The following is a 17,509-nucleotide window of genomic DNA, read 5'->3' as shown; positions in this document are numbered from 1 at the left end:
TATAAAATAATTTTAAACTTACAAAAAGTAAATGTGTGTAAATAAATACATCATATTAAAAAAATTATACTATTATCGATTTTTAAAATATAATTACGATTTACGACCATTCATGAAGATGATTCTATCGACAGTTTAAATAATTATAAACAACTTTAACAAGTTTGAAATCTAATCAAAACAGCCTGCCTTATAAATAACTGTTATTCCAAAAGATGTCCTGCCACATTTTAATTGTTTTTATGTTCCACATAATATATACTATAGTCTGTAATGTATAATTTTGCAGTAATTAAATGTAATAAATTTCAAATTTTTAGTTGTATAATTGACTCAAATATCAATTTAAAGTATTTATATTCATTAATATTAAGTTTTTGTAATTATCTATAAAATTAATAGAAAGTTTTTAATTCAATTATCTTTCATCAATAATTGTCAAATAATACCATTAATAAAAAACATTTACACTTATCAAACCAAAGACAATATTATAAATTTTATAATAAAAAAAAACTAACAGGCAAATATAATAAAAAACTTTTATTTTTGAATATGTAAGCATACTTTAAGTCATATGGTGGTTAAAATCTAAAAGCTTTAAGTATCTGGAAGTTAGGAAAAAAAGGAAAATTAAAATATTACAGGTGCGTCCGTCCGCAATGGTAGATATATTATTATTCGCATAATAAACGGTCGATTCGTAATAATAATCGTAATTTCAACCTTCACACTTCGGCTCACATACTACAATTTTCCTATGATTTTTTAGCAGTTTACTTCACGCACGGGTTCATCCGTAAATTTATTGTTGTTTTTTTTTTTGTTTTTTACTTTTCTAAACACGGTAAAGTTTTTCCTATTTTTACCATCGACCGTTACGATCCGTGTCGAGTTTAGTTAACTGCAGCTACTACTCACCTCTCCTTCAAAACGAATATCCAGAAAACCACGTACGGGACTCGGTAAATCGGTTTAAAAACCTAGGGGCATGTGTACAAATGTACACTATTCACGATCACATACACACGAGAATTCTGTAGTGAATATTCTTTTATGCATGTGCTTACCAATGTATATAATAAATAATAAAGAACCGTTCAAACGTCGTGCAGTTGTGTAACGAAGCAACTCTATCCAACGTGCAACCTCTGAGGTCATCCTAAGGGGGAGTAACTAACCTAGAGACGGAAAATATAATAATTATCACTTAATTGCTGCTAATGCTCTCTGTCTATTCGTATTGTATTCGGCAATACATATTATATTATTATATCTACAGCAGCCACTGTATACGTATATATTAAATGAAATGGTTACGAAAACTTATCATATACCTGCGAAGCGTCACGATAACTGAGAAGAAAAGTGAGCGGCTTTAAGAAGCTATTGGATGATAGAGGACATTGAAATGTCACAAACCTATTGCATATTTATATTTTATTTCATGCATATAGATATAGCACTAAAATGTTTTTAAAATAAACCACATACATAGTTAGTATTATTATAATAATTGTTATCAATATATTTCTCTCTCTATCTCTCTCTCTCTCTCTCTCTCTTATGTCGTATAGATTTACATCATTTTATGCAACTAAACCAATAAATATAACCTGATTTTGTATAAATAAAATATTCCCATCCCTGTCCGATTAAAAATTAAAAATTTAATATACGCTATAAGTTACTCACAAAGACAAACACGCAAATTGTGTAGATACCTATTAATTTATCTATAATAAGTGATTTCTTAAACCACATGTTCGTGCCAAGTATTTCTCTATTAATTTATTAAATTTACTTATTGTTATATTTTCAAATAGAAAACTAAATAGGTAAAAAATAAGTAAACTTTCTTGTTTTAAACAAAATAAAAAATCTAATTCTGTAAAACTCCAAATTAAATATTTTTAGATACTCGAAAAGCCACAATAAACAACTCACACAATAATTATATAATACTAATTCATCTACAACTTAATAAAGCCCTAATTTTTTTTATATTAGCTATATTATTAAATTAAAACAACTAAGCTTACAATTTCCAAACTTAAGTACGAATCAAAATTTAAAAACTATATTTTATAACCGATTAACTTCTTTACTGATAATATTATAAACTAACAAAATTAAATATTATAAATATCGTATAACAATATAATGTATATTATAATAATAAAATGTATTCAACTCCTAATTTTTTTTTTAAAAATTACTTATTAAATCCTTGAAAACCATATAGGTAATAAAATTCATACATATATATAATACGTATATTATAATTTATAACGAAAAATTGAACTTTCTGAGTTCAAATAGAAAAATATTAAGACCTCTTAATATTATAAATATTACTGAATTTTTTTTAATGTTAAACTTATCAGTTAAAAACAAGATAGAACATACCTTAATTTTCCACATTAAGTAGCCGTTTGAAAAGTAAAGAACAGAAAAATCAATGTTTTATCAAAACCATTGGTCTTTTTTGTATAAAAATAACGAATAAATAACTAATTCTACACCATAGGTAGAATACAAAATGTTACCTTTATAACCACAGTACCGATGTTATTGTTTAAATAATATATAATATATATATTTGTATATATATATACACACAATGCAATCAGATAATTCTATATATAACGTTCATATGCATATACACACGTCGCGATTGAACTCTTTCTTTCATTGGCTTAACTTGTAAATATACAATATTTCATCCAATATAACTAAACCCACGACATCCGCTCGATCATGCAGAGCCAATGCGGCGGCGGCGGCGGTGGTGTGCTCTCTTATAAATACACACGCTAGTCCCACAGTCCATAATAATATAGTCTCCACATATTTTATTATACACTCGATATATATAACCGATGTCTGTGTGACACGCGGTGTTGCAACAGTTAAGTAGCGTGACATATTTATGTGCGTATAGCGAACCGTACAGAGTTATCCAAGTTAAAAAGCATCATCCATAAATACAAATCTACCAAAACAGGTTTTGTATACGTGGTTTACGACATTTGGAGATGTAGTGACTTATTAATTTGCGAGGGTATGCTAGTAACACGATTTTCCAGTTCTCCAGCGAAATGACTTAAACGGCGTTGAACTTGATCCGGTGTACAAGACTCCCGCATACTAGATACACTATACTCCGCTTGCGTACCCATACAACACAGATTTCACGAAAGTTTTGAGATAGGTATCAGGCAGTTATATTATGTGTAGCTTTTTTTTCTCGTGATGTCATATGATAATAGTATTACATGATGTATAACCGTATTATAGGTACCTACGAAGTAAAAACAGCAGTTACATTTCACATCCGATATACGTGCGTCATAAAATATCATAACTGAATATACCGTGAGCATTCCTTTTACGTAAAGAGTATCTATCCGACAAAGTTATCCATATTTACTCAACGGATTTAGTGTGTGTGTGCATGCTAAACCATATACTGTCGAGACACACTGCATGTGCATGACACAGCCACTCGACCTAGATCTCAAGTCTTCCGTTAGATGAATGGCCGAGTTATATTTTGACATGAACACATTAACGCATGTCTACCGGTTCAATTGATCAAAGTGAGTGGGTAAACTAACATGGTACTGTCAATGCGTCATTTTAGTATAGTTGATGGTGGACTACATTATTTACTCGTTTTTAAATTTGAAAAATCTATTGACTTTCGCTTGTATAACTTAACACTATGTATTAAAACTTTTTTCTTTGACTTTTATAATAACTTGTATTTTTTTCTAACATAAAAAAATGTTTATTTACTTTAGATAGTTGATAATACTTTCAAATAAGTCAATATTAATTAACTTTGAATCTTGATTTCATATATATATTATTTTTATAAATGTATAATCCTATTATTAAATTTTGATACATGCAGTGTACAATTAAAAAAATTATATATAGCAATCTGTAGATAGGCATGTGATGTCTTTTAATCACAAATTGATATTATATTTAAATTATAATTTATATTATAGATTACCGATAACGCTCAACGAGCATAAAAATATTATTTAATATACTTTTCTAGTTTTTTGTAAATATTTTTAATTAATAAATACTTAAATCACAGTGATACTAACTAAAATTTAGGTATCTCTAAATAATTTTAAGCTTTGTCACTTACTTTACCTAGTCGTACGACTCCTACGATATCTTACATTACTATGAATTTATATTTAATTTTAGATAGGTAGATTAACAACTCTATAAAAAAAATACAAAACTCAATTGTCAAAATTTGTTAAATTTATTGTTACAATTTTTTTTAATGATTCCAAATCATAGGAAGTTATTTCATTGTTTTCCTAATTATTTGTAAGGAAACTATCTAGGACTAATAATTTATAAATTATAATTTTTTGATTAAAAAACAATTTGTTTTATAAAAAATAATCTATTTTATACTTATTACCAATTTAAAAATAAGAGAAAAGAAAAATATTATAATTTTAAATAGTAAATTTAAAAGTGCTGAAGAAAAATAAAAACAATAAAGCTTATTAAAAAAACAATACTAATACTAAACTATACATTAAAACAGTTAGCACCATATAATCCTTACATTTATCATGTACATTATTCGTACATTATATTATATATATATATATATATCTGTAGAACTGTAGATAATAAACTTTTTTTTTAATTAAATTACAAATTAATATATTTAGCTACATATATTTAATTATGTCGTATACAAGCTAGTTTTAAAACTCCCAAAACAAAATATATTTTCTTTCAATATATTTACCTCATCGTATCAGTTGAACTCCAGACTAGTATTATATTATGTACCTACAACCAGTTATACATTTATCACAATCTAGATAGTTGCGCTTAGTCAGAGCATTATCATTTCGTTCGTTGTTTTCCGCCATTTGTAATGTTTTTTAACGTAGCAAAACAGCATAAATCAACAGAAAAGAAACCCATAAATAACTACGTAGAACTTCTCTATGAAATCAAATGACGCTTCTTAAACCAGAATCGTATATAGATACAGACTTACAGTGTATAATATAACTGCTCCAGTCTCGCATATAAAATACTTATATACTTATACCTACGCATGCATATACAGAAAATACGTTAGTTTTTATGTTCCAATTACATTGTCCATGTACGATTTTCATATATTATAACTTCATATCGAATGCGGTTTGTTGGTTGAGGAGTAAGCTAAAGAAAATATGTTTTTTCTCTGTGTATAATATATTGATTATGATATTATATCAGTAGATAATATATACGTATTATACATAATACATTTTTACTTTACGAGTTCATGCAAGTCTGTGTTGTCATTTTATCTTATGTAATGTTCTACTTATGTCTTGAAACTAACGATAACCACTATCTGTATTTCATGTCTAAACTAACTGTACTTAGTGAATCGTGATCACAAACTAATAAACGTCAACTATCGTCCAACCAAAAGATTAAATACGCCATCAAAATGTGCTTTACATAAAATATTTGATAAGAATATAATATGATACTCGTTCAGTTCACACAATGGGACAGTGCACACAGTTTTTATATAGTTTACCATAAAATACATTATTATTTAAAATATAGTAGTTAAAAAAATCGATTTAAATAATTCTCTATAAAATATACAAAACATAAACTCTAAACATTTTAAATAATATACCTAATCTTCACGAGGAAGTCAATTTCTATATGAAAATTAACAATAGAAACTTATTATATTATTATGTTAACTCGGATCAAACAACTGTATATACCTATATTATAATAATACGGATGTCCGACCTTTCACTTAAGTAATATCTTTATATTATAATACAGCAGGCATAATCATCGTTTTAACCATTTTAGTAGATTACAAAATCTTAGTCACGTATATTGACGCTGTATATTTGACATGTTCATTGGAGGTTTATAAGTTATAATTCACATGTAAACAATGTGTAGATCTTTGGAATGTATTTATAAAAAGTCACCTTGAAAAACTAAAAATTTCCATATAAAATAAAATCATTGCACGGGCCCTCGGCGAAAAATCAATTTAATTTCTCTGGTTTTCACCTCGAGGTCTATTGTTCCATCGAAATTCCTGACGTGCAAAGCATAATTTGATTATATTCGATAATAATGTACCTATAATATGGTCAAAACTTAACCATGATAATACTACCGAGGTTCATTATAAAAATTATTTATATATTATACATATTACATATTATAGTTGTACCTATATGTATTTATATATATACAGCCATACATGCTCAATAGACCCGTAGGTGATGTAATTATCAACACCAAATAAGGACAATATATTACACAAAGAAAAGTAATCATGGATGAGCCGGGCAGATTCAACGGCTCGGAGCTACGTAAAAGTATCTTCCATTAAGTATTGTTATTATTACTATAAGGAGACTATATACGTATATATGCACTGCTATATTACGACAATTGAATGAGGAGACCATTAGCCTCAAGTCATTGCGCTTGTGTTTCGCAAGTAGGTACTATGCGATTGGTTTTTCATTGATATTTGATTATGGGAATATCGTTCAGGCGTAACACAACAACTATATAGTAAACAGGGCCTCTGACGATGACTGAAGTACAATTATATAGTTTTTAAATTAAATAGAATGTGATGTTACATACAAGTCGTATAGGTAAGGAATAATATTTATCACTAAATAAATTATGCAATCCATAAAACGTAATACCTACAAGTATTACTATGCAAATTAATAGAAATACTTTTTGTGATTATAATATTACTAGCTGTTATTAAAACGTATAAATCAAATCCAACGTACCGTAGAAAGGTTTGTATAAGCTCTTGGTATAAATAACTTAAACTTAATTTTCTAAATATATATTATACATATTTTAATTGTATATAGTGAATAATAACATACATGGCAAAAAATCCCAAAAAATGATACTCTTTAGATTTTAGACTAAGTGGAACGATGAATGTATACATTTTATAATGATGTGTAGCTTTTTTTTGTAGATTATTACACGATAAGTTTTAAAATATTTCGATTTTCAAAAGCGGGAGTGATTTTTGGATATAAAATTATAAAAAATAATTATAATTATTGGATCTAGTTTGTACACAAACTTACAAATACACATGTGTATGGATAAATTATTTATATTAAGAACTAATCTGTTCAACGTGCATTATTAATAAATAAATAAACAAAAAAAAACATAGGTACATAGCATTTTGATACACTGGTTATCTAAAAACCCTATAGGGATATACGCCCTCAATATCTCCTTTCTCCATTCACCACAGTGAAAGACATAAAAACACATTATTTTAAAACTAATATACACATTGCGATCGCTCTGCTCAAAATCTACTAGGGATGCTGGTGATATGTGCAGTATATCATCGGTTTTTGACCAATTATAATTCCGACACGAATTGTCTAAACTATATTATATATAATGATGTATATAATATAGTATCAAGTTCGACTATTGAGTATTGACACAACAATTTTCCTATCGACGATCATTGTTTATTACGTTGTACGAGTATATGATATTTAATAATGGCCATCGATATATAGATACAAATTCCCAGATAGGTATAGTATACCTATGTATACGTGGTATACAATTTAAAACATTTTAAATCACGTATTTTATTACAAAAATTATAGTAGATTGTCAATAATTTACGCTAGCAAGTACCAACTTAAAAGGTGGTCAGCATAATCAGCAAATAATCATTATCTAGGCATACAGTCCAAAAACTACGTAACTAAACTAATTAGTGATAGAAAAAAACTAATGGAGTAAAAATGTATGTTACGCAAAATAGTTCACACTACATTATATAGATATGTATAAATTCAATTAATAAACGAAATGTTAAATAACTAATATTATTTTGTTTTAATATCAAACATAGAATCAGTTCAGCCTCCGGATACGGGTCATGGAAGAGCGGTTTCTACCTACTACAATAATATAAAATACATATACTATACAAGTATCATGCAATTAACCTCAATGTACTGTATATATATAACCATCAGATCGTCCTATATTTTAATTACATTGTTGGTATTACAACATAAACAATGTGTTTATAACAGCTAACAGGATCATAAAAACGTACGATACAAATAATATCTATAAAAAAACGTAAGTAAAAATCTTCTTCTGATGACAAGTTGATTTCTAATTGTATGCTTAAAATGTATCGCTTCAATAATTGTCGCTAAAACAAGGATTTTCTATGATTATACAATGAGGAACATCATGGTCGTATCACAGTCTGACTTACACTATGATGATTACATTTGAAGGTAACCGATAAATAATTGTATACTAAAGAGTAGTTTTCCTCAATGTGAAGAACAAATATTATTCCGATTCCCGTTAATAAGAATAACGATAAAAAAGAAATCATCAAACAAAACCTTGTCTTTTACCTTTTTTATTTATAAACAATATAGGTACATGCCTTTATGCTGTTTCATATTTATATATATTAAGATAAATACTAAGACATTTTTAATTTTTGATTATTTATATTATATTAATAGGATGTATCATATATGTATATGTACCTATAGAGTATTTTTTTTTAATTCTTAAATTTTAAATTTTTAAAGCACATTTTTAGAAAAATGTTATTTGAAACAGTTAAAACTATATTACATCAAAAACTTTTACACTTATATAATATAATATGACATGATATTAAAAAAGATTGAAATTTAGAAATAAATTAGGTACCTACCTCAAAAACAGTAAAACTAATTTTATAAACTTTGATATAATTCGTTTAAATTAATAAAACTAGAGATTAAATAAATTTCATTAAAATAATTTTTTTTTATCTTAAAAAAAAGTTTGAAAAATATTAAAAAGACCTTGAACTTAAAATTATGGAAACTCACTTGATTTTTCAAGATAGCTCCAAATGCAATTCATGTTGGTCAAGGGTGCAAATAACAAAATGTGGGAGGAATAGTTAAAAAATTATAACTATGAAAAAGACAATAGGACCCGTATAGGTCGATATCTCATAATGTGCATGGAATATTTTAACAATAACCATTACTGGTATAATTAAGTCGACTGTAAAAAAAAATAGATTTTCTCTTGTCATAATATAGCCTCATAAGCCACTTATGCGTGGATTCCCGCTGATAACTTTACATATTAACCATTATTGATGTAATATTATACACTTAACAGTTTTATATTGAACACAATTCGTAGATCAAACTGGCGGATCTGTGTTTGTATTTATAAGCCTTATTGTATACACATGCAGTGTAATTACATACAAGAACGTGCGTATCACTTGCAAGAGAAATGCTCCTTTGAACCCAGCCGACGAACTTAATGCGGTCGAGATGTATGGCAAGAGATATGTGCCGATAGGTATTGTGACTTCCTATTGGACGTATATGTGTATATTCTATACATTCAATGGAAAAATGATACGTAGTTTATTACCACGGCATATGTAGGTAGGTAGGCTGGTACGGACCAAATCGATTCAATAATGAAGTCGAATAGTTGTTGCGATAAAGAAGAGATTTATTAGAGCTACAGCAAATATACTATGAGTGTATGCGCGGGGAACGTCTTGTCCAGTGAATATTATTTTCTTTTGCTTCGTATTAAGTATATATTATTATAGTTTTAGCAGCAAAGAAGAATGTTTCCATCTTTGAACGAGTCTGGTTCGACGGAGCACAAATACGCATCGCTAGTTTTAAATAGTTCGATAATAAAATCAGACGACACTGCGGGCTGAATTAACGCATTGTTCTAGTGACAAAACAATCAGTTTTGTCAAGGTAACATTATATTATTGTACTAAGGAATACAATTCGTGTGAGCGTAGGTACGTATTGCATATTGACTGTATTGTAATATATTTTATGTCTTCCATAAATTCTCGTCGGTTTTCCACTATCAATCGAAGCTGTATTTAACTTTCATCGAAATCGTTTTTTTTTCTAGTTCTTAACATATTTTACATCTATCTAGTATGTATCCGTTATTGCCACGCACTGACTTGACAAGTCTTTTTCTTTGCAAAAATTATACTCTAGTTTTGACGTGACATCTTCAACGGTACGACAACAGACAAACACGAATGTTTGGTTTCTAGTACGAAAACCTTATTATATTACACTGTAGCAAATCTATTCTTCTATAGAAACCTCTCTATGTGAGTTTTATACTCGGTTTTATATGAAATCTGATGAACCGTTATGCCCGTAGTGAATATACAGAATAATGTAAACATATAACATATTATTATTATATTATGTAGCTGTCACCTATACATATTTTTTGAACAGTTCTTATTTCGTGACGAACTTATCAAAAAATCGTGGTTAAAAACACTCTTAGATTTTCAGTTAAAATAGTGATAGTAAAATGTGCATGTAGAAAATTGCTCAAAGATAATATTATAGCAATCAAACGTAGATAAATGCATAATAATAAATGAAAATAGACGTGTTGATATAATAGGTACCTAGGTACCTATAATATTTATAATATTTTAATTAGTAACAAAATTACATTTTAGAGTCTGTAAATAATTTATAAAATACCTACATTTTTTACTAATACCACTAAAAAATGTATTGATTTTTAAATTTAAAATCCTTATCAATTTACTTTAGTTAGTATAAAATTGTTAGTATATTATATACGTTATACAAATGTCTACTAACGAAATGATTTATTCTTTATACTGTGTCTCTATGATAACCATAATCCAAATAAAATAAAAGAATAATTAAGTATATATTATACAATTAAAACTAAGGCTACGGAACTAAAATTCTAATAGGTACATGTCGTTTATTAGTTCATATTTTTATAAAAAGTCGTATTTTCTGAAAAATTATGACTTATGTATTATTATCTTTCATAAGGTATGCCAGTATTCACTATTCATACAATTTATACAACAGTATACATTGACTTTATTATTTTATATATAAAAAAAAAATGGTAAATTTGTGTGAACAAATTTATGAGAATAATGCCAATATATTATACAACGCAAACATTAACATTATCTAAAAATGTAATTTTTGGTGCAAGATCTTAAAGCCGGAACAAAATAATAACATCTACCTAATGTTTGTCTTATTATAAATACTTAATGTGTTTGATTGTAATAAAGATTATACGTTTATATAAATAAGTACCTATTTTCAATGAAACTTAACACGGGTGCATGGTGGGAGTAATGACGCTAGGCATTTTCCCATCCCCCGGACCTCGAGGCTTACCGCGTTATATTTGTATAATATAAAAAGTTTGTCTAATACTAAAATATTCATACCAATCATACCCAGAGGTTAAATGTGTTTAAAAAGTATATAATATATTATACTACATTAATATGACTTATTAGTGTAATTATATTGTTTAATGTATTATAATTATATAGTGAAAAACCCCTAATGACTATTATAGTAGATATATTGTTGCTAAGTCTAGAATGTTTACTGTCTACCAAATACTATCGATTGTAAAATTAATACTAGTACTCGAGTTTAAAACTAGTAAGAATTATCCATTCAATATTTTAAATGCCTGATGTACAGACAAGAATATAAAGAAGCTCTTTCTCACATAAAACCTATGATATATATTATGTGTAACAGTAATCTGAAATCTACATGCTGTATTGCTAATTATAAATATAAGTCGTCAAATGATTACACTACAGTAAGACACTTTGAAAACCATTTATCTAACTAGCAAGGAGGTACAGCTTTTCAGACCTACAGTCTTAGTTCCAAAAAATTATCTAAAAGAAACACTGGTATATAAGTACCGATTATAGGTATCTAATCCATACAAATCAGAAATGTATCAAACACTACGGTATAAAATCAATCGAGCGGATTTAAATTAAATATATTGTTATAAATACCTTTGATTAGTTGGGCGGCAGAAACGGCAGACACGGCCAAAAATACGAGGAATGCGCACCAAAGGCCGCACTTGCACTGCATCTTATCGGTCGACATTACTCGTATCCATTATGGTTTTTACGCGGCTCCGGCTCAAAATTATCGGAAAAATTCCACTAGAACCACACAAATATCACCATCGTTTCACGTTCGCACAGTAACTATATGATTATTATTGTAACAAGCGCACATCCCGATATTTAACCCATTATGTTATTATATGATTATTATCTGACGGACAGCATATGATCACTTGCAATTTATCACAATAATGTATGTATGAATATTTATCAATATGATCGATGACGCACGACTACACTAATTAAAAAACGAAATTAATAAATATAACAAACTACAGACGTACAGTAGAAAAACACACGACCGGCGTGCGAGACAGACTAACTGGTCGGCGGTCGAGTTTGGTTTTGGCGGCACGCGGTCGCTGTGTAACGAGCTCACCACAGCGCCACCTATACAAGATCGGTTCGCATTACTAAAAAACTACGTTATTCTGATTACGCGTAAGTACCGTTTTTGCCTTTTTGGATTTCGTTTTAAATTTTTGAACACTGAAAGTATACTGTACTTTTAACGTAACTTTGTCTAGCAATTATCAAGCGCTGTGTGCTATTTTTGGAAAACATATTACCTGTTATTTAAGGGAAATATTGGTTGTAATTTGTAGATAAATAAGTTATATTATGTGCATTGCACATTATACATGCTTGAAGACATCTCATAAAAAAAAATCGATGTATAAAAAATAATAAATTAGCTATTAAGCTATTATCTAGGAATCAACTTTGTATACTTTAAAGTCATCGTCGCGATGACCGGTAAAGTTTGTCTATCCCTTCAGGTGGAAATAGGAATGCCTAAGCCTCTTACATCCAAAATAGTAATAAAAAAAAACTACGTCCAAACCAAATTAAAGAAAGTGGAAACTATGGAAGGGTTTGAAATCTAATGCACTTAAGTATACTTTGTTCTTTATACTTTATACACTTTTTTAAAATTTAAAATTTCATGTTAGAACTTAGAAACATCAAAAATTATTACCTACACGAACACAATTATCCGCAAAAGCTTTTTTTAACCATTGAGTTAGATAAGATAAATTTTATAATATTTAAAATTGAATACATTTTTATTAGATAATTTTTATCCTAAAACTTTTTTTTGTGGTACCTTAATTTCATAATCCTTTGTTTTTGTTCACCATTATCATAGTCAATTATTTTAGTTAAATTTAATGGGATTGACTACCTAAGCAAAGAAGGATAATAGTGAATTTATAAAATTCGCTGTAACGATAGCCACGGTAGTTCGACAACATATTATGTAGATAGGTCAAGGGTGTAATGAGGGGAAAAGTTCAAACCAATCACAAATGTATGTTTATTATCAATAATTATTATGATTAACTATCTACGTAGTACGTACGTATATTCGTATATTATATAACTATAATATACATTATACACTATAGGTTCTAAACTATGGAGAAATCTTTCCACGACTGTTATTTTTTCATTACCAATCGTATCATAGAAGTTTTGAAGACGTTCATTTGTTTTTCCAATCGTGCTTATAATACTTCGTAATAATAAATCAATAAGTACTTTTTTTCATTATACGTCTGATAGTTATTTCTATTCTAAACTTTTTCAAATAAATATATAATTAATTATATTAAACTATATAATATTATATAAAACTGTATTTTAAAATTGTTAACTAATTTAAATTGATATATATTTTTTATAGTAAATGCTATCTATATTATTATATAAATTATAATAATATAATAAAAGATTTTTACTCAAGTTTTTTCATTTTACCAGACTATTATTGTAAATAAATTCCAATAAAATTTGGTTTAACCACTTATAAACTTATATTTACATAATATTTAGTATTTCGTAAATTATTAATCGAGCTCAACATTCCAGCGATGTCAATACTGGCATCCTATAATTATAATATCTACATTTCAAAAAACGACTTAAATCAATCTAATCCCATCGCCAACCTGGCATCTAACACACTACCAGACAACCCTCCACGTCGCCTCAAACGAAAATAGTCACGTGATCTTATCTATAATACATTAATACAAACTAAATTGAGTTTATATTGGAAGTAAATGACAATGGAGCTCCCTTCCCTCATGCAATCCAGCCTAGTTTAAAAAAATGTTAACACAATTACTCATTGTATTATATTGTATTATTGTATACATATTGTAATTTTTTTCTACATTTCTTATGAAAAAAAATATATATACATTATAGTAAAGTATATATATATTAATCTAATTTAAGATGAATAAAATTATGCTAGGTTTCAAAACCCAAATTAAAAGCATGTTTCTAGAAACAGTAACAATAAATTAATTAATTGATAGTTTTTAAATTCTAAAATTTATCAAAGATATTTGGATACTCCATTTATTATATTTTTTAACTATCTTAAAAGAAGAAAATCAAAAACTATTATATAATTTTTATCAGTATTTAATAGCGAATAGAGAAAATATTAAAAGCTAGGGTAGATTGAGAAGTTGTAACACGATTCATTAAATTGTCCATATCTATACAAAACAATATAATATTTAAAATAAAATTTAAATCAATATTAAGTGAATAATAATTAACATAATAAATACAATTTAACTAATTTTAACACTACCCATGTATCGTTATTTTCACAATAATATTATGTTTGTGCACCATAGAAATGTGTATGTATTATTCATATATTATAATATTTTACAGGAAAGATAAAAAAAAACTAATGATAAATAATATTTAACCAGTTATCTTTTTTTTTAGATAAATAAAAGTAATTTAATTTAGTTTGAATAAAATGTTTTAGATACTTACGTGTAACTTTTATTTTCCTTTATTGTTTATATTATAATAATAAAAAAAAAATAAAATATAATTATTATAAATAATAATATATATTAATATTGTGTACTAATTTATATAATCAAGTATTTATTATATTGCATCATTTCTTAAAAATATTTAATAGGTAGATACAAGAAATTATTAATACATAATAATATTATAAATGTATAATGTAATTGCCGAACACAACAGATTCAGTGATATTTTAGTTGTCTAATTCAAAATTTTGAAAAGAAATTCGTTAATATTAAAGTTAGCAACTATTTAAGTAGTCCTTTAAAAATTATAAATTTTCAGTGCATTAAATTGTAAAACAATAATACCTACGTGATCGTATTCAACATAGACAATTCCTAATTACGACCATGACTTTTATAAATTATATTTTCTATTGTATTTGCTTAAGTAAATAGATATACACAATTAATTTCGATTACTGATTTGTGTTTAAGTGTATTTACTATTCTAGATAAAATGATTGTAACCATTTAAAAGAAACGTCTATAATAATATTGCAATTGTGTACCTATTAATTAAATTATAAAATAATTTAATGAATACCTAATGATATTGAATATATGCAGTGATAATTTATACTCACGGCTAATCTATTTTTTTAATGAAGGACAAGTTTTTTTTTAATTTTTATAGTGTTAATATATAATATACATAATAACGATTTACGATGCCTGATTCATACCGAATTGTAAAGGTACAGTTTTTTTTTTTATTGGTAAAGTCGTGTAGGAGTTAGATTAAAATATTATTCTCTTCATTTTTAATAATTTATTCATATATTTGTTTTTTGAGAAATCAATATAAATAAAATAAGCTTCATACGTTATATTAAACTAAGGTATATATATTTAACAACCTTAGTTTACCTGAACATTGGTATAGTACTATAGTCGTAGAACGTAACCGCAGTCTCATCTATGTTTAGGTATATAGGTACCGTGGGCGGAGGTGACCAAATTGCGGCTCGTGAGCCGCATGTGGCTCGCGTTTTATTTATAAAATCTAAATTTCCTGACTTTTGTTATAAATTTTAATTTTTTGGTAAGCGTTTATTAAAATTAATCAAACTATGTACAATGTATTTATAAACATTTTGGCTCTTGCTATAATTGTATTTATCCATATGGCTCGCGAACACTTTCATGTCGGCAACCCCTGTTATATACATTACCTACCTATTGTGATTAAATACTAAAACCTATGCTGTAAGAATGTGACTATGACGTTATATTACTATATTTGTGATACTAAACTAATGTTGACAATGACATACATATTTTTATTTTTATTACATTAGGAAAGCTATTATCATTTAATCGTAATACGACAATGCTAGTTTCCGTCGAAGTATAGGTACTCTAAGTTTTTAATTTTGGAAATGATGAAACAATATCTGAATAATATTGACATCTTTGGATTACAACAATCCATTTTCAAAGTATTATATAAATTTATACTGACCTATCGGGTAGGTAAATTTTACCCTTAAGTTTGCTATTGACTTATTACACGTCTACGCGCTTAATGTGTAACTGATTAGTGATTAGTCGTTATGATAATAATATAATATATATGCTCATTATGAGAAATCAATCCGTGAATTGACTTCCTTGAACGACTGCGTTAATCCACGGTGCATTTATATAATACTATATAATATCAAACAATTAAACTGACATAACCATTGTCTATACGAGTATAAAACTATACCTGGATTTGTGAATATTGTGGTCACGGTGTAAACGCGTATTATACTATTATACATATATAGTAATCGCACAGACGATGACGGTACTATACGTAGGTAACACGTAAATAATGAAATTAAAAACAACGAAAAAAAAAACTCGACAATTACAAAATCGCTAATTTAGCCGCCGGCCGACAGGAGGTGTCCTTACGCCTATATAGTAGAAATATTATTAGGATATCCGAACACAATATTATTATAATATACGTATATCATTATACGTATTGTGGAGGTGTCACTGTTATAATGGTGCTCGCCAAACCCGAACGGGCTGCACGCGGGCAGACAATAAAATAATAATAATGCATAATACATCGTTTAACAACCATCGGCCGTACGATATTATGTTAATGTTTGTACACACTATACTTATCCTCTACGACAAGGATTTCGATGTGTATACATTATGTATGTATTTTGTGTTTTGTTAGAGCATCTCAATACATTATCTCGCTGGATAGCCACGTCCCGAACTATAATTAATACTATATAATTACACACGCGAGATGAATAAATAAATTGCACGGCTAAAATAAAAACTATTGCAGGTTGTAAATATTTCTGTAACACAAAATAATTCTTTTAAAGGTAAACAATCGTGCTCTCGCAAAATTTAAGGTTAGGTAACATTTTTGAAAATATTTTTCTTTGAATAGGTAGTTCGCGAGAATCATTATCTACAAAGCTAAATTTCTGGGAAAAAAACTATAGGTATATTATGTTTACTCGTCTAAACTTTCTATTTTAATTATTGAAACAAAATTTGATGTATTTACAATCTGTATTTAAACATCATACAATAAGTAAAT

The 17,509-nt window shown here is 27.4% G+C and overlaps 1 protein-coding gene across 1 annotated transcript in view; it reads right to left on the bottom strand.

The window, feature by feature from the left end:
- The window catches only part of LOC114127095 (ephrin type-A receptor 3-like), a 51,041-nt gene extending 38,615 nt beyond the window's left edge, over positions 1–12,426 (bottom strand). Inside the window, exon 1 of the mRNA XM_027991231.2 lies at positions 11,978–12,426. Within this exon, the coding sequence (XP_027847032.2) occupies positions 11,978–12,074 (97 nt within the window). The 5' untranslated portion in view covers positions 12,075–12,426. The remainder of the gene's footprint in view (positions 1–11,977) is intronic.
- Between the last annotated feature and the right edge of the window lie 5,083 nt (positions 12,427–17,509).

This window comes from Aphis gossypii, chromosome 1 (assembly GCF_020184175.1).
Source record: "Aphis gossypii isolate Hap1 chromosome 1, ASM2018417v2, whole genome shotgun sequence".
Lineage (NCBI taxonomy): Eukaryota > Metazoa > Arthropoda > Insecta > Hemiptera > Aphididae > Aphis > Aphis gossypii.
Note: the sequence above shows the minus strand (reverse complement) of the source record. Positions and strands in the feature narration are given on the sequence as shown.